Source organism: Hippopotamus amphibius, chromosome 2 (genome assembly GCF_030028045.1).
Source record: "Hippopotamus amphibius kiboko isolate mHipAmp2 chromosome 2, mHipAmp2.hap2, whole genome shotgun sequence".
Classification (NCBI taxonomy): Eukaryota; Metazoa; Chordata; class Mammalia; order Artiodactyla; family Hippopotamidae; genus Hippopotamus; species Hippopotamus amphibius.
This window is the reverse complement of record NC_080187.1, coordinates 36,453,502-36,473,026: the sequence shown is the minus strand read 5'-3', so window position 1 is coordinate 36,473,026 and position 19,525 is coordinate 36,453,502. Positions and strand designations below refer to the sequence as shown.

Below are 19,525 nucleotides of genomic sequence, written 5' to 3'. Positions count from 1 at the left end.
ACACGCCCATCAAGGGGATAACAGACAGCACATGCTGAGGAAAGAGGCGACAGGCATCCATACTAAGAACAGCCCTTGCAGCAAAAATATTAAACCCACACAAGCTACACAGGACGCCCCCACATATAAATAGGCTTCTAAGACCACTGTAGGTAATTGTTTCTCCTAGACTCACAGAAGAGAAATATAAGTAAAATGAAGAAGCAGAGGAACCACTTTCAGTTAAAAGATCAACTGAATTCCCCTGAAAGAACAATGAAACAGACCTCTTCAGTCTAATAGACACCAATTTCAAAAAAACACTGATTTCAAAAAGGAGATAATGAAAATATTGAATTAAAGGGTATCAACAAAAATGCAGATACTGTAAAAAGGAACTGGAAACTATAAAGAGGAACCAAGAAAAATTAGAAAACATTTCCCAAAGTGAAAACTGAACTAAAGGCAATGAATAGCAGAATAAATAATGCAGAAGAATGAACAAGTAACCTGGAAGATAGAATAATGGAAATCACCCAATCAGGATAGCAGGCAGGGAACCAAATGAAAAAAAAAAATGAAAGCAATATTAAGAGACTTATGGGATAATAATATAAAGTGTGCCAATCTATGCATAATAGGGATTCCAGAAGGGGAAGAAAGAGTAAAGGGGATCAAAAATGTATTTGAAGAAATTACGGCTGAAATTATGGCTTTAGGTTTAGGTTCCTAAACCTAAAGAAGGAAACATGTCCAGGTACAGGAAGCACAGAGGGTTCCAAACAAGGTAAACCCAAGCAGACCTACACCAAGACATATAATAATGAAAATGGCAAAAACTAAAGATAGAAGATTCTAAATGCAGCAAGAGAAAAACAAGGAGTTAATTACAAGGGAACCCCCACAAGGCTAACAGAAACGTTGCAGGCCAGAAGGGAGTAGCAAGATATAGTCAAAGTCCTGAAAGGGAAAAATCTACAGCCTAGGATACTCTACCCAGCAAGATTATCATTTAGAATAGGAGAGAGAAGGAATTTCTCAGACAAGCAAAAACTAGAAGAATAGCAATACTAAACCTATCCTAAAGAAAATATTCAAAACTCTAAATAGAAAGGAATATACAGGAAAGAGAAAATCACAATTGGAAAGCAAATTACCTAAATAAGCCAGTACAGAGATTTTTTTAAAAATCAAAAAATTTCTGTGAAAGTGATGACCACCATGAACAGCAAAAGGATGAACACAAAGATGTGAGAGTGTGGGGGAGGAGAATCAGGAATGGTAGACTTTTTTTTTATTTCCTAGAATGTGTTTGAGCCTATATGACTACTAGTCTAGGGCAAGTAGATCGAGAATGGGGTTAACATACTTGAAAAACAGAGTAACCACAAATCAAAAACACACAACAGAGTCACAAAAACCAAAAAGAAGAGAACATAAGTATAATACAAAAGACAGTCATTAAACCACAAAAGGAAAAACAAAGAGAAAAGGACAAAGAAGAAATATAAAATCAACAGGAAAACAAGGTTAAAGTGGCAATAAATACATATCTATCAATAGTTACCTTAAATTTCAATGGACTAACTACTCCAAAAGACACAGTGGCAGACTGGATTAAAAAAAACCCAAAAGCCTACAATATGCTACCTACAAGAGACCCACTTAGGGCAAAGGACACACACAGATTGAAAGTGAGGGGATGGAAAAATATTTCATGCAAGTGGGAATGAAAAGAAAGTGGGGGTTGCAATACTCAAAATATACTTTAAAGTAAATGTCATAAAGAAAGACAAAGAAGGACACTATATAATGATAAAAGGATCAATACAAGAAGAGGAGTTTACAGTCATTAACATACATGCACCTAATATGGAAGCATACAAATACATAAAACAAATACTAACAGACATAAAGGGAGAAACTGACAAGAATACAATAGTAGGAGACTTTAACACCCCACTCACACCAATGGACAGATCTTCTAGACAGAAAATCAGTAAGGCAACAGAGATCCTAAATGATACAACAGTTAGACTTAATTGATATTTTCAGGACATTAACCCCCCCCCCCCAAAAAAAAAGTAGAATACACATTCTTTTCAAATACATGTGGAATATTTTCTAGGATTGATCACATATTAGGGCACAAAACTAGCCTCATCAAATTCAGGACTACAGAAAATATTTCAAGCATCTTTTGTGACCACAACAGCATGAAACTAGAAATCAACCACAGAAAAAGAAATGAAAAACAATTACATGGAGACTAAACAACATACTACCAAAAACCAATGGGTTGGGACTCCCCTGGTGGTGCAGTGGCTACAAATCTGCCTGCCAGTGCAGGGGACGCGGGTTCAAGCCCTGGTCTGGGAAGATTCCACATGCCGCGGAGCAACTAAGCTCATGTGCCACAGCTACTGAAGCCCGCACACCAAAAGCCTGTGCTCTGCAATGAGAAGCCTGCTCACTGCAATGAAGAGTAGCCCCCACTCATAGCAACTTGAGAAAGCCCATGCACAGCAATGAAGACCCAACGCAGCCAAAAATAAATGAATTGATAACTAAATAAATAAATACCAATGGGTCAATGAGAAAATCAAAAAGGAAATTAAAAAATACCTTAAGATAAATGACAAAACAACCATACAAAATCTTTAGGACACAACAAAAGCAGTTCTTAGAGGGAAGTTCATAGCAATACAAGCCTTCTTCAGAAAACAAGAAAAATCTCAAAGAACCTAACCTACCACTTAAAAAGAAATTAGAAAAAGAACAAACAAAACCTAAAGTCAGCAGAAGGAAGGGAATAATAAAGATCAGAGAGGAAATAAATAGAGATTAAAAAAACAATAGAAAGAAGGTAAAGCCAAAAGCAGGTTTTTTTAAAGGGTAAACAGATTGACAAAACCCTGGCCAGGCTCATCAAGAAGAAAAGAGAGAGGACCTAAATAAAAAGAAATGAAAAAGGAAACATAACCAATACTGCAGAAATCCAAACAACAACAATAACAACAAAACCCAAAACAAAACAAAAGTAAGGGAATATTATGAACAATTATATACCAAAAATTTGACAGCCTAGAGGAAATGGACAAGTTTCTAGAAACATACAGCCCACCAAAATTGAATCAAGAGGAAATAGGTAACGAACAGACCAGTCACTAGAAGTGAAATAGAATCTGTAATTTAAAAACTCCCTACAAACAGAAGTCCAGGACCAGATGGCCTCACAGGCAAATTCTACCAAACATAAAGAACTTACACCAGTGCTTCTCAAACCCTTCCAAAAAATTGGGAGGGAACACTCCCAAAAACATTCTATGAAGCCACCATTGGCCTGATACCAAAACCAGACAAAGACACCACCAAAAAAAAAGAAAATTATAGGCCAGTATCTTTGATGAATATAGATGCAAAAATTCTCAACAAAATATTAGCAAACAGAATCCAACAACACATTAAAAAGATCATACACCATGACCACATGGGAGTCATCTCAAGTTCACAAGAATGGTTCAGTATATGCAAATCAATGTGATACACCACATAAAGACAAAAACCACAAGATCATCTCAAAAGATGCAGAAAAAGCATTTGACAAAATTGAATATCATTCATGATAAAAACTTACCACAGTGGGTATAGAGGGAACATAATAAAAGCTATTGATGACAAACCCACAGCCAATATAATTCTCAACAGTGAAAAGCTGAAAGCCTTCCTGCTAAAATCTGGAACAAGACAAGGATGCCTATTCTCACCACTTCTCTTCAACATAGTATTGGAAGTCCTAGCCACAGCAATCAGACAAGAAAAAGAAAGAAAAGGTATCCAAATTGGAAGAGAAGAGGTAAAACTGTTACTATTTGCAGATAACACAATCCTCTCTTTATACAAAGAACCCTAAAGTCTCCACACAAAAAATATGAATAAATGAATTCAGCAAAGTAGCAGGATACAAGATTAACACAAATCAGTTGCATTTCTTTTCACTAACAATGACATATCAGAAAGGGGATGTAAAAAAACAGTACCTTTCAAAATCCTACCCCCCTACCCCCAAAGAAAATACTTAGGAATAAACCTGACCAAGGAGGTGAAAAACTTACATGCTGAGAACTATCAAACATTAATAAAGGAAACTGAAGATGATTCAAAGAAATGGAAACATATCCAACGCTCTAGGATTATAGGAATGAATATGGTTAAAATGGCCATACCTACCCAAAGCAATCTACAGATTTAATGTGATCCCTATCAAATTACCCATGACATTTTCCACAAAACTAGAACAAATAATCCTAAAATTTATATGGAACTATAAAAGACCCAGAATTGCCAAAGTAATCCTGATGAAAAAGAACATAGCAGAAGGCATAACCCTCCTAGACTTCAGACAATACTATAAAGCTACAGTAATCAAAACACCATGGTACTGGCACAAAAATAGACATATAGATCAATGGAACAAAATGAAGAGGCCAAAAATAAACTCACACCCCTAGAGTCAATTAATCTTTGACAAAGGAGGAAAGAATATACAATGGGAAAAAGTCTCTTCAGCAAGTGGTGCTGAGAAAGTTGGACAGCCACATGTAAATCAATGAAGTGAGAACATTCACCATACACAAAAATAAACTCAAAATGGCTTAAAGACTTAAGCATAAGACATGACACCATAAAACTCCTAGATGGGAACACAGGCAATACATTCCCTGACATAAATTGTACCAGTGTTTTCTTAGGTCAGTCTCCCAAGGCAATAGAAATAAAAACAAAAATAAACAAATGGGACATAATCAAATTTACAGGCTTCTGCACAGCAAAGGAAACCATAAACAAAATGAAAAGACAACCTACAGAATGGGAGAACATATTTGTAAATGATGTGACCAACAAGGCTTAATTTCCAAAATATACAAACAGCTCGTACAACTCAACAACAGAAAAACAACCCAATCAAAAAATGTGCAGAAGACCTACAGAGACATTTCTCCAAAGAAGAAATACAGATGGCCAACAGGCATGTGAAAAGATGCTTAACATTGCTAATTACCAGAGAAATGCAAATCAGAATTACAAGGTACCACCTCACACTAGTCAGAATGGCCATCATTAAAAACTCTACAAACAACAAATGCTGGACAGGATGTGGAGAGAAGGGAACCCTCCTACACTGTTGGTGGGAATGTAAGTTGGTACAGCCATATGGAAAACAGTATTCCATTCCTCAGAAAACTAAAAACAGAATTACCATATGATTCAGCAAGCCCACTCCTGGGCATATATCCAGAAAAAACTCTAATTCAAAAAGATACATGCAGTTCTATGTTCATAGCAGCACTATTCACAATAGCCAAGACATGGAAACAACCTAAATGTCCAGTGACAGATGAATGGATAAAGAAGATATGGTTATATATATACAATGGAGTACTACTCAGAGAATGAAATAATGCCATTTGCAGCAATATGGATGGACCTAGAGATTATCACACTAAGTGAAGTAAGACAAAGACAAATACCATATGATATCACTTATAATGTAGAATCTAAGATATGACAAAATGAACCTATCTACAAAATAGAAACAGACTCACGGACATAGAGAACAGACTTGTGGTTGCTAAGGGGGAAGGGGTTGGGGGAGGGACAGAGTGGGAGGTTGGGGTTAGTAGACGTAAGCTATTATATATAGGATGGATAAACAACAACGTCCTACTGTGTAGCACAGAGAACTATATGCAATATCCTGTGATAAACCATCATGGAAAAGAATATAAAAAAGAATGTACATATATGTATAACTGAATCACTCTGCTGTACAGCAGAAATTAATACAACATTGTAAATCAACTATACTTCAATTAAAAACAAACAAAGAACTCAATTCCTTCTGTAAAAAAGGAGCAATCGCCTCACCAAGTCAAGGCTTAATATACTATTGATGGGATGTAAGATGATTTTAGTGGCATAGGGGTGTATCAGGATATATGAGGTTATGCTGGTTTGGCTAAACTGTAGTAACAAATTTCCCCCAAATGTTTGGTTTCAACAAAGGTTTAGTTGCTTGTGATACTGTGGATATTTTCATTTTAATAGTATATTTTATAATGTATTAAAACCACTAGCTTTTCATTTATAGTAGTGAAGTAATGTAAATATTTCTTTTTAGTTAAGTTCCTGGATAGGACCCTGGAATGGAAAAAGGACACCAGGTAATGACTAAGGAAATCTGAATAAACTGTGGACTTTAATGTGTCTACTGGCTATTTAATTTTGACAAGTGTACTATAATAATGTAAGGTGTTAATAACAGGGAAACTTGGTGGGAAGAGTACTACAGGAACTCTACCACTTATCTCCTAACTTTTTCTGTAAATCTAAAACTTCTAGACAGTCTTCAATAAGTTGTGCTGGGAAAACTGGATAGCTACATGTAAAAGACCTTAATTTTTGTGTGTGTGTATATATGGTTTTAGAAAAACTAATGGATTAAAGACCTAAACATTAAGACCTGAAACCATGAAACTCCTAGAAGAAAACACAGGCAGAACACTCACTGACAAAAATCATAGCAGCATTTTTTGGAGCTGTCTCCTAAGGCAAAGGAAACAAAAGCAAAAATAAATAAATGGGACCCAGTCAAACTTAAAAGCTTTTGCACAGGAAAGGAAACCATAGACAAAACAAAAGACAACCTACTGAATGGGAGAAAATATTTACAAGTGATATGACCAATAAGGGGTTAATATCCAAAATGTATAAAAAGCTCATATAACTCAACATCAAAAAAATAAACCCAATCAAAAAATGGGCAGAAAACCTAAACAGACATTTTTTCCAAAGAAGACACAAAGATGGTTAACGAGCACATGAAAAGATGCTCAACATCGCCAGTCACCAGAGAAATGCAAATCAAAACACGAGATATGGGACTTCCCTGATGGTGCAGTGGTTAAGAATCTGCCTGCCAATGCAGGGGATACGGGTTCGATCCCTGGTCTGGGAAGATCCCACATGCCTCGGAGCAACTAAGCCCATGTGCCACAACTACTGAACCTGTGCTCTAGGGCCTGTGTGCCACAATTACTGAGCCAGCGTGCTGCAACTACTGAAGCCTACACGCCTAGAGCCTGTGCTCCGCAACAAGAGAAGCCACTGCAATGAGAAGCCTGTGCACCACAATAAAGAGTAGCCCCCATTCTCCACAACTAGAGAAAAACCCAACACACCCAAAAAATTAAAAAAAAAAAAAACAAACACGAGATATTACCTCATACCTGTCAGAATGGCTGTCATCACTACAAATAACAAATGTTGGTGAGAACATGGAGAAAAAGGAACCCTTGTGCACTGTTGGCAGGGATGTAAACTGGGGCAGCCTCTATGGAAAACAGTATGGCATTTACTCAAAAAACTAAAAACAGAACTACCATATGATCCAGCAACTCTACTCCTGGGTATATATCTGAAGAAAATGAAAACACTCATTTGAAAAGATACATGCCACTCTGAGGTTTGCAGCAGCATCATTCATAACAGCCAAGATATGGCAACATCCCAAGTGTCCATCAATCGATGAATGGATAAAGAATATGTGGTGTATATACACAGTTGAATACTACTCAGCCATAAAAAAAAAATAATGATATTTTGCCATTTGCAACAAGGATGAACTTGGAGGATATCATGCTTAGTGAAATAAGTCAGAGAAAGACAAATGTTGTATGATATCACTTATATGTGGAATCTAAAAAATAAACTAGTGAATATAACAAAAAACAAACATCCTCTCAGATCTAGAGAACAAATTAGTGGTTACCAGTGGGAGAGGGAAGCGGGGGGGTAAGGTAAAGGTAGGGGATTAAGAGGTACAAACTACTATGTATAAAACAAGCTACAAGGATATATTGTACAGCACAGGGAATATAGCCACTATGTTATGAATGGAGTACAACCTTTAAAAACTGAATCACTATGTTGTACACCTGAAACATATCATACATCAACCATACCTCACTTAAAATACTTAAAAAGAAAAAACTCTAAACGTCTTCTAAAAAGTAATGTCTTTTAATTAAAAGAGGATTTAAAGAAAAATATTAAGTACTAGCTTTCTCCTCAAGTGACATGTGGATATGGCAAAAACTGTAAGATACTAAGTAACTGAAGCTGGGAGAAATGTGGTCATGGATCTCAGGTCATCCACACCAGGGACTTCATTGTTACTCTTCACAAAGCCCAGGGGACAGGCAGGACTGCAACTACAGTCCCTGACTGACACGTGAGGACACAGACCTTGGACCTTGGAATCATGTGGGAACAAGCTGAATGGACAAGATGGCCCCGGGTCTCCAGTCTCCTTCAGTGGAAGCAGGGGTGCCTTGGGGAGGCAGAGTGGTGACAGGCCTGCATCCAGTGCTCAGGAACCCTAGCATATACTCAGACCAAGGAAAGTAACCCCAAAAGTGCCTCTTTTAAAATATAGAACTTTATTTTGGTTGCTGAGATTTCCATAAGCACTTGGTTTACAGAAAAGTCATCTGTTACAAAATAATAAAAGGCAGCATTTTGTACAGCAACTCACATTGGGGCCATAGAGAAGTGCAAAAGACAGTGCTGCGGATGGGAGGGGCCCACACGCGTATGCCCGAAGTCCTCGGGGAGCAGCCAGTGCTCCTGGCTCCCTCGAGCCCCACCCTACTCCACCCGGGAGAGCAGCACCGGGGGCCTGGCAGAACCAGCCTGGGAAGCCACCCGTGAGGCGCACGACAGGGACCCTACCAGGCTGGTGAGGCCCCACATGCAGAGTCGGGCGGGCGGGGGACTACTGTTCAGGCTGAGCCGGGCCTGCATCGGGCCCCCTTCCTCGAGCAGTGGGTCTGAGGCCCGCCTGGCTCTGGACCCGTAACACGTTCACAGTTGGGCTCAGCACAGCCCTCTGGGAGCCGGCCTTCCTCTCCTCACTCAGGCTACTAACCCTACCCCCACCCTGGGCTGGGGACTGGGGACACAGGCAGGGACCTTCATGGAGCTTACAGGCAGGTCAGTGGGACAGGGGTGGGCCTGGGTAACTCCTACGCAGGGCAGAATGCACCCTGTGGGGGCAGAGGAAGGGCAGAGGAGGCTCAGAGGGGGCAGAGCACTGCCATCTGGGTGGCAGTGTTGAGCCTGGAAGAATGTGTGGGACCCGGGCATGTGTAGCGGGTGAGGAGGGTGCAGCCGGAAGAGGGGAGAGCGTGAGCCAAGGCACAGCGTGGGAGACCATGGCGGGGTCAGTAAAGGCAGGTGGTCATCCATGAGAACGTGGACACAGACGAGGGCCCTAGGCACCTGCATCTCCACCTGTCTGACGCCCAGGAGGGGAGGCTGGTTTGGGTGTGCTTGTGGGATTCGAATCCTCCCTGTGCAGCAGGCACTGAGCCGACTAATGTCCTCCTGAATCTGCAGCAACTTGAGGGTAGAGCAGTCAGGTGTGTCCCTGCACCGCCCAGCCCAGCACCCGCCTGCACACCTAAGCCACTTGAAGGAAGCCTTCTCCACACACCCCCTCCTGTTTTCAGCATGTCTCTGTCATCCCTGGGGCAGCCTTTCAAGAGGGGCTCCTCATCCCAAGCCCCTTCCTCCCTTACAGGTCCACGTCCAAGAGAACTGTGTCCTTAAGGAAACCAAACCTAACTCCTCCAGCCTCCCCAGGCAGCAAGCTGGGTGTGGTAGTATCCCCAGAGGATCCAGAGTGAGGTCTAGGAAAGGGGAAAATCCTGGGGCTCTTTCCATCTCACTAGAATCACTTCTCTCCCTTAGAAGTAAATCCATTCTTCCCTGAGAAGATTCTGGGTTTGCTGTATATAAAATGCAGTTCCTTGTAACTCAAACAGAAAACCCTGACCAAGGCATCAGTATCGATTTCCCCAAATCTTCATAATCTCTATAAGAGCTCAAGGGACTAGAAACCCAACAACTTCTGTTCCCTTTTTCTCCTTGAAAAATAATTCCAGGGAATTCCCTGGTGGTCCAGTGGTTAGGATTCCACACTTTTACTGCTGAGGGCCCAAGCTGGATCCCTGGTCAGGAAACTAAGGTCCCGCAAGCTGCACAGTGCAACCGAAAACACCCCCAAAACCAACCAACCAACCAACAGAAAAATCCAAGTTCCTTCCTGCTGAGGGTTATGGAGCCAAAGGGTTTTGGAGGTACCTTGTTCTTAGTCCCCAGAAGACTCGGGAGCTTGTGTTTCAGGGTGGTGATAAGGAGACCAGCAGCCAGGAGCCTTTGCAAGCACTACTTCTTCCATCCTGAAGGCCGCAAGCTCTCAGCTTGGCTGGGCAGGGCCCGAACCTGAGAACAGGGTATGTCTTCCTTTCCGGGAGTCTTCATACAGCCCCCAGCTGCCCCACTCCGTGGCTCTCCATTCTTACAGGATGGTGCAGAAGATGCTGCGTTTGCTGTGGTAACCACCTTCCACATGGGCTGTGATCCTGGTCGCCATGGCTGTCACCTTCTGCCCACTGTGGGCAGCAGAGGGGCCTCGGAGAGAGTTTTCGAGGTGAGGCCGTGCTGGTGGGTTTGCCAGGCGCCACGTATCAGACCTGGAGGTGCAAAATGAGAGTGAACTCTTTGAGAGTCTAGAGCATTTGCTGAATGCCCTGCACAACCTTAGTTTGGCTCAAGGTTGCATCTCCCTAAATGATAGCAAAAAGAGGTGGAACATGTGTGAAACTAATTCTAGTTCCAGCTCTACCTTCAGATCGGCATGTAACCTTGGATAGTTCCCTCTTGTCCTCTATTTCCCCATCTTTACATAAGGATCTAAATAAAACCAGTGGCTTTCTTTTTTTTCTTTCATTCCTCCAGCCCTGGTTTTTTTCAGCTGTCCGACCATAAATGTTATGCAAGCTTCATTCATAATCACCAAAAATTAAAAACTACCTAAATACTCTTCAGCTGATGAACGGATAAACTGTGTGCTACAGCCATAGCGTGTGGTGTGGAACACCACTCAGCGACAGAAAGAATGAATGACAGATGCGACACCACAGCTGAATGTGGGATACACTGGGCTAAGTGTAAGAAGCCAGACTCAAAAGACTACACACTATGTTATTTCTTTTATATGACAGTCTGGAAAATGCACATCTATAGGGGACAGAAGTTGGTGGGTTTCCAGTCCCTCGAGCTCTTGCAGAGATTATGAAGGGTTGAGGAAAATCAAATGGTAATGATGCTTTGACTAGGGCTTTCTGTCCTAAGTTACAGGGAACCTGTCCTGAGTTATAAGGAATTGCCTCTTACACACATCAAATCCTAAACTGCTTAATACCAGCAACATTGTCTTCTATGTATTTTTATGACAATATTACGAGCAGGACTGTAAAGGTGTGGGTAGAGTCAGAGGCTGGCTACTGTGGGGTGAGTAAAAGGCTGCGGGTGTGTTCAGAGATCTGCAAGCATTTGCGTTGGGCAGCAGAGTGAGCTCCTGAGAAGAAGCGATTGAAAGAGAGGAAATTAGGAGCAGACAGTGCACAGGGGACAATGCCAGGCCAACAGATCTGGGCTGTACCCTGGGGTCTCCAAAGCGGGAAGAGGAAGTAGACCTCAGAGAGTCCACAATATGATCTGCTGGGATTTGGGAAGACAATATTAAAATTTCTACTTACATTATACTTTATAAGTTATGACTATATAAATATACCTATGAGGGGGCTTCCTCAAAAAATGCTTTTTACTGAGAAAGTGTGTAATAAAAAAAAGAGTAGAGATCATTACTATAGAAAAAGGGACTCCAGCCAAGGTTTCTGACCATGCATGTGACGTGACCAGAGCTGATTCAGAATGATTACTCTGGCAGGATGCAGAGGAGAGCCTGCAGGGTCTGGGGTGGCCTAAGGGCAGGGGGACCCGGCAGGGAGCTGCTGCAGCAGGACAGCGGGATGAACAGTGCAGGAGTGACACCAACAACAAGGGCAGTTATAGCAACGTATCAACCAACCAGAGCAGAGTCCATCCACAAACAACAGAAACAGCTGTACTGGGAACAGGGGCCATGGGTCAGGGCGAGAGGGGCTGACCTGAACAAGGGTGGCAGCAGCTGGGAAAAGGAGGTGCCAGGTACAAGAACATTTTAGCCGCAGAATCAAGAGGACCTGGTAACTGACTGAACTTCAGTGTTAGAGAGACGGAGAGGCAGAGGTTTTGCTACCAGAACAGAATGGATGGTGATGTCATCAAAACGGGAAACAGGGAAGGACAAGGGTTCGGGGAAGGTGAATGTGAAGCAACTGTACCCCGAGGCAGAAACACTAGGAACAAGGGGCAACAGCGGCCACAGCAGTGGACACCTGTGTGACGCCTCAGGTATACTGCTAGTCACCTGATCTTCTTTTACCCTAAACTGGTGCTACAAAGCAGACATTAGTAACTGGATTTTACTAAGGCTCACAGGTGTTGAATAATTTGCCCAAAGTCACAGCCAGTCACTGGCAGAGGTGAGATTTGAAACCACATACCCCTGACTCTTTTAAAGCTTATTCTCTCCTAGGGAGTCAGGCTCAGGTCCTCAGCCCAGACCTGACACAAAGCTCAAGCCCAGGCCTTTATCTGACCAGAGTCGAAAGCTGGCAGGACTAGGGAGCAAGGGCAGCTGTACTCTCTGGGTCTGGCTTCCCCAGTGACCTCAGTGTGGTTCTAGAAGTTTGGTTTAGGCAACCCCATGCACATACTTTTTCTTGAAGACCAAGCACTTGTTGTTCTGCACAATGCATCCTTGGTTGTTTGAGATCTGCTGAAAGATGGTCTTGTTGGTCTTGCCCTGGAAGATGGTGTTCTCCTGCAACAGAGCCTTGGCGTGGCCTTGCACAGCAATGCCGTAGGCCCGGAATGAATGGATCCGGTTCTTTATTACCTGGGAGAGGCAGCAAGAGCTTGTCACACCTCAAGGACTCCTCGACTGGTAGGGGAGCCAGGTAAGTGAATCTCCAGTTATAAAACTGAGGGGTAAGAGCACGCGAGGTAGGTCAGCATTGAGCCATGAAAGCTCAGGGAAAGGTTATTGAGACCAGCCCAGAGAGAACCAGGGAAGGCTTCCTGGAGGAGGTGATGGGTAAGCTGTAGGAGTTTATCAGGTACAAAGCAGGGAAGAGTTGTTCCAGGGAGAAGGAACAATGTGTGAAGACCCAGCAGACAGGGGATGTGGGCCACTGGCAACCCAGATGAGGCAACAGTGAGCCCTCCTCCTTTCCTCTGCTCCCACACTGCTTGTATGCAAAGCCAAGGAATTCTTTACTCCTTGCCGAAGTCACTGACTCATGAAGCCACAAGGCCGAAAAGAGGCATTGCAACTGTAATTTCACAAGGGCAGGGATAGGGTTTGTTTGGCTCAACACTGAAACCTTAGCACCCAGCTCAGTGCTTTGCATAAAAAGGGAGCACGGTCCTATGGGGAAGAAAAACAGGCGAAGGAACAGACACAGAGTACTGTGGGAAGTGCCCTGTGAGGTAGCGGTGGGCACAAGGACCTTAGAAGTCCAGAAAAGGAGCACCTCAAACAGCCTGGGGGAGGCAGGGAGGGTTTCCAGGAGAAAGTGACAGCCAAGCTGTAGGACTGAGGTAAGAAAAGGGGGTAAGGCTACTTCGGTATACAGGGAACAGTGGGTGCCAAGGCCCCGAGGCAAGACTTCTCTCATTAAGCACCTACTGCATACCAGGTCTGGTGTGAGATTATTCTGTTAGGGGAAGAGAGCTGAAATAGCCCTGATCTTGACCTAAAGACCACGAAGATACCTCAGGCGGCACCCCCACCCCAGCTTCCTGCCAGTACCCCTTGTTCATCCTTCAGGGCCCAGTTCCTGCGTCCCCTCCTGCGTGAAGTCCCACCTGCATCTCCCAGGCTGGGTTTTGACAGCACCCTTGCAGAGTGTTGAGCATTTAAGGTTCTGCTTCTCAGCAGAGAAGGCACAAGGGCTCTCCTAGGGCTGTGCCCTGCACAGGCGCACACGTCACATACACATACACACCTTCGTGTCGGACGTGGGTAGCAACTGCAGCCCGCTGCCCCGGTTGCCAATGATGTCGTTTTCGATGACACTGCTGTCACCCTTGGTGATGATGCCATGGCCTCTGTTGTCATAGATACCATTGCCCCGGAGCTCCACCTTGCACTGGGCCTCAACCTTGACCCCACTCTGGCGATTGCAGGAGATGCTGTTGTTGGCCACACGGGTGAGCTGGCTGCTCTGGGCAACAGTGATGCCTCTGTCCCCGTTAGCGTGGACCACGTTGGTGATGACATGCAGCACCTCACTACTCTGGACATAGAGTCCTGAGGCTATGGGTAGAGGGGTCGGGGAGCAGAGAAAGCACAGAGTGGTCCCAGGGTCCCTGCTGACAACACCAGTAGGAAAAGCCTTCCCGGAATTGCACACCCAGGAGCAGGGGAGAGGAGCAAAGGTAGCAACATGCAGAACCAGTCCTTGGGGGCTGCATCTTCCAAGCTGGAGACAGAGCAGGAGGAAACCCAGGACCAGCAGAGCAGCTCTGTTCCTTCGGAACCAAGTCCTCACAGAAGTGGCCAGGGAAACATGCTGTGAGGAGACGCCTTAGGCTCCGCTGGTCATGTGGTCCAGGCTCCCACCCTGTGCGGGAATGCCTCCCACCGCAGCCCCCCTACCACCGTCTGCACCTCCTGTGACGGGACGCTCACTACCTGCTCAAGGCTGCCCACTCCACCTCTGGACAGACACAGTCACCTGCCAGACAGCTGCTTGTTCTGCTGCCCATTCTGAGCTGCAATCTGCCTCCCTATTGTTTTGGGAAATTTTCTTATTTCTTAAGAAATAAGAAATTTCTTAGAGACACTATGTGTTTGTAGAAAAGCAGCACAAAATCAGCAGGCTTAGAGCTGCATAGCTTGGTCAGGAGGAGGCAGCATGGCAGGTGGACCCGGGGTGAGGAGGCTGTGGGGTCACATGGGAGCAGCCCGAGCCGCGCCAGTCTGCTGTGCAAGTCCGAACCTTTTGGTGCCAACTGCCTGTTGCTTCTGGCTTGGTGGAGAACAGCAAAATAAATCAAGTATTTGTGAATTTACGTGGCTTTGCTTGTCCTACTGGACCACATGGCCATGTGGAAGAAACCCTGAACTGGGAGGAGACAGAACTCATTTTCCGGATAAGTGGGCTGGGGCCGCTGGCTATCCATCTTCCTGTGTCTGCCACTCCCCGCGGATGAGCTTACTAGGGCCCAGGGACCTCCTTTTAACAGAACTTCCTCCATCAGCTCCCCAGAGTGATTCTGATAATCAGCCAGGTTTGGGAGCCGCAGAGTTGGATGAACTCCACAATAATTTTTTTTTCCAACTCAATAAACATCAAACATCTACTATCATTTTTTATCAAGTTTAAGATAACATGGATTTTAAATACTCTGATTTTCTGTGTCTCTAAGAAAGAAAAACCACTGCCAATTAAACCATGATATGCCATCAACTGTTAAGATGCATCTCATCAGAGATGTTAAAATGTGAAAACTGTGTCTCAGAGTTGACTGAAAACGCGTATGCCAGGGGTGGGATTGGTGCTGAGGGGCGGGGGCACCAACAGGAGTGGGATTCAGTTTCTTGCCTCAAGTTCACAGCCTGTCAAGAGTGGATGAAACAGCCACAGAAAAAAATACAGTCCCAGGTCCCCTAACAGGTGCCACTGGGGCTGGGGAAGAGCACAGGTCAAAGGAGAGAAGGACAGAGGATGAGGGCAGATTCGCAGTGGGCTCTGAGGTCTGAGTTGTTTGGGATGTGTGGATGGGAGAAAGGGAATTTCAGGCAAGGGAAACAGCAAGAGAAAGGTGGGGTGGGTGGGTGAGAATAGAGGAGAATGGGTTCAAGTCAAGGAAACACGAAGTCCAGGGGGCTGGGGTACCAGGGGAGTGACTGAAGAAGTGGCTAAGGAGGCTGGAAGGGCCTTAGGGCAGGCAGAGCACGGGAGGCCCTGGCGCAGTGGCTGTAGGAGGGGCACTCACCTCCGTTGTGGTTGACACTGTTAGACTCGACCAGAGCTACGGTGATGGGCCGGCGCAGCGGGTCGTCATCCTTCTCCAGCTCCGCCTCCCAGAGGATGGCGTCCCCGTCCTCACTGAAGTTCTCCTGGGCCCCGTGGCCTCCAGGGAACTCCCCGGAGCCATCTTTCTGGCTGAACACTGCCACTCCATACAGGCCATTGTAGCTGACGTGGTTGCTGGTGACGTGGGGCAGGCTGGACGACATCATCCACACACCACAGCCCTTATTAGCTGGGACAGCGAAAGGAGCTGGTCACTGATGCCACACGACGGGCAAGGCAGCACCCAGTGTCTCCCCGAGAGGGGAAGCAGAAAAGGCACTGGGCTGCACACAGAGTCCCTGACTTGCAAATGGCCTCGGACAAGTCACTTTAGGGCCTGGCTGCAGGCTTCTCCTTCATACAAGAGGGGTAATAACAGTCAGGTCAATCTCACAACTACAATCATTCCATGGGGTGTAAAAGTGCTCTGGGAACTGTCAAGGACCCATTTCCAGGCCAGAAGCACACAAGCCCATGCCAAAGGGGCCCTGAGAGCTCATCCAGCCCAACCCCTCCCTGCATAGAGATGGAGGCGGCCTCAGCTTGAGTTGCAGCCCTATCACTTCCTAGATGTGTGACCTTGAGCAGGTTATTGAACCTCTCTGTGCCTCAGTTCCTTCATCTTTAAAATGGGGTTATGGGAATTCCCTGGTGGTCCAGTTGTTAGGACGCGATGCATCCACTGCAAGGGGCACGAGTTTGATCACTGGTCGGGGAACTAATATCCCACAAGCCATGTGGTGTGGCCAAAAGTAAATAAGTAACTTAAAAAAATAAAAGGGGGTTAATAACTGTACCTACCTCAGAGGGCAGTCATGGGCATTAAATCTGCTAATGCAGATAAAGGGCCTAGCAAGAATCTGGCCCTGAATGTAGGTTGGCTATAATAATTATTATTATTATTAGAGATGCAGTCCAGAAAGAATGAGGCTTCGCCCAAAGTCACAGAATGAGTGAGAACAGTTTTCTTTCTATGATTATCCTATTTCTCCCATTATATTTTTTAGTTTTCTGGATCAAAAGAAAGGATAAGAGGAGTTAGATGCCCAAGTTTCAGAAATTAAATGGCCCTGTCCTTACAAAAGATCCACTCCTGTCTTTTGCTATTTTAAGAGGGGATAAAGCTCTCTGCTTTGCTGGCTCCATGGGGTCAATCTGGATTAGAAGGTGATGAATGAGACCCTCATGCCTTCTGAGAGGGGCTGTGTGGCTGTGACCTGAGATGGATGCGGTTCCTTAAGATGAGGTCTTTGAGGCCCATGGAGAGGCAGCAACTTTCTCAGGACCCACAAGCTGCAGATGGAACCTGGGCTTCCTGCCTCCAGACTGGGCTGGGGCCCAAGCCCCTCCCCCAGGAACGTGTCCCTCACCATAGATGGTGTTTCCTTCTATTAGGCCTTTGCCTTCATCCCCGACAACCACGCCATCGGAATATCCAAAGCAGATGAGGTTGCTCCTGAGGACAGGGACTCCTCCTCGGCGGATGTCCACACCTCCCCACTGATTCTCTCGGATGACATTTTCTATGGAAAGAGGCAGAAAAGAGGGTCAAGGGCCACTTACAGTGCTGGTGCCACCTACAGTGCTGGCACCTACAGACACAGACAGCTGATAGAAAGGCAAGTCTGGACAGGACGCCTAGGCCTTCCCCTGTCAGCAGCCAGCACCTGAATCTTGTCCGGTGCCTGTCTCTCCAGGGACTTGTCTGCTGTCTGCTTTCCCCAAGGGCAAAGTTCCTGTCTGTCTTGGCTCCCCCGTATCTCCAGAACCCATGGAGCCCAGCGGCCTGGAGGATGGATGACCAAGAACAGACTGGCCTTAGAGCCCCTGGACCAAGGCCAGGCGGGGCTGTCTGTCCTGGGGGGCTGTCCTCACGAGGGCTGACGCAGAGTCCAGCCATTTCCCCACGGGCCTGGGGAGGCCAGCCTGTCCTTCTCAGCCTCAGCTCTGGACTGACCACAGCCTCCCTCTGCTCTCCCCTCCACCATGTCTCTGGGAGTGAGTGGGCTGAAGAGCCACACGTGGGAAGTGGCAGTGCCCACTCGCAGCCTCCTGCCACAGGACGGCCATGGCAATGAGACCCCACGTGGCTGGCCCCTTCCTGCCTGCCTCCGGGACCCCATCTCATGCTCCTTCCCCCTTGCTCACCATACTGCAGTCAGATGAGCAGCCGCCATGCTCCGCAGGCAGGCCAAGTCTGTGCCCACATCCTCCCCACGTGCCAAGTCTGTCCGCACAGGTGGCCCTGTGTGGAATCCTGGTTCTATTCCCGGGCTCCTTCCCATCATCCAGCTTCTGGCTTACGTGTCACCTTCTCAGAAAGGCCTGCCCTGACTGCACAATCCTAAATACCCACACAGTTCCTCTATCGCCTTATTTTAATTATCTGTAGAGGGAATTCCCTGGCAGTCCAGTGGTCAGGACTCTGCACTTGCATTGCCAGGGCCGGGTTCAATCCCTGGTGGGGGAGCTAACATCCTGCAAGCTGTGTGGTGCGGCCAAAAAAACAAAAAAACATTACCTATAGAGCACTTATCACCCTCAGATACGACTGTTCTTGAAAAAAAAAAACTATGCGTTTGCTTTTTTCCCCTCTAAAATGTCAGTTCCTGACAGCAGAAATCATATGTTTTGTTTACTGCTGTATCCCCAGCTCCTGCATACAGTGTGTGCGCAAAAATGTCTGAGAAATGAAGAAAGGCTGGATCTGGTCAAAGGAATCCACTGGCCCAATATTTACTGAATCTCTTGAATGTCCTGTGTATGGTTATGCTCTGCGCTGAGGCTACACTGATGCACCAGACAGACTTGATTCTTGCCTTATAGAAAACAGCAAAGGAGATGGACATTAAACAGATCACAAGAAATTAAGTAAAATGTCCTGCAAAGCAGGCCTACCGGGCACAGTGAGTGTATAGATGTATAAAGGGAGGTCAGGGCAGGCTACCCCCAGGAAGTGACACTTGGGCTGAGGCTCAAAGAATGAGCAGGAGTTGGCCAGGCGGAGGGGAAACGGGGATGGACCACCAGAGCAGGCACAAGTCCGTAAAAGCCAAGAGGAGGGATTCAGACAGTTTGTGTGGCGTGAATGCTCTGACAGTGTTATAAGAGCCATCCATTCAGACCCTGTAAGCACCAGGCCTGGCAAAGAGCTCCCTGCCTCCCTGATAAGCACAGCCAGTGCGTGGAGTGGGCCTCCCTGAGTGCCAGCCACTATCAAGGAGGCCAGTCTGTCGAGGTGAAGGACGGGATGGGTGGGAAGCCCGGGACGCTGGCTTGGCTGAGGCCACCTGCGGCTGAGGCTCCTGGCAGTTCCACCCCTACCTGTGATGAGGCCTCTGCCATTCTCGTTCACGGCTATGCCGGCTGCATGGCCCTTGAAAATGTGGTTCCGGCTAGAACGGAAGGAAAAGACAAAAGGTGAGACCAGACCAACGTCATGCATCAAA

The 19,525-nt window shown here is 45.8% G+C and overlaps 1 protein-coding gene across 6 annotated transcripts in view; it reads right to left on the bottom strand.

Moving 5' to 3' along the window:
• Positions 1-19,525, bottom strand: part of FBXO10 (F-box protein 10) — a 97,112-nt gene that overhangs the window by 12,097 nt on the left and 65,490 nt on the right. For 4 of the 6 annotated variants that reach the window (XR_009051159.1, XR_009051160.1, XR_009051161.1 and 1 more), the window contains exons 8-13: positions 19,401-19,471; positions 17,447-17,599; positions 15,997-16,266; positions 14,001-14,311; positions 12,708-12,889; positions 10,186-10,577 (exon numbers count right to left, since the gene is read on the bottom strand). Coding sequence is in view for 2 of the 6 variants with exons in the window: in XM_057720034.1 (XP_057576017.1) it covers positions 10,403-10,577; positions 12,708-12,889; positions 14,001-14,311; positions 15,997-16,266; positions 17,447-17,599; positions 19,401-19,471 (1,162 nt within the window). In the remaining 4 variants the exon portion in view is untranslated. Of the gene's footprint in view, positions 1-8,473; positions 10,578-12,707; positions 12,890-14,000; positions 14,312-15,996; positions 16,267-17,446; positions 17,600-19,400; positions 19,472-19,525 lie in introns of those variants that run through there. The other 2 variants (XM_057720034.1, XM_057720035.1) reach the window with 1 other exon arrangement.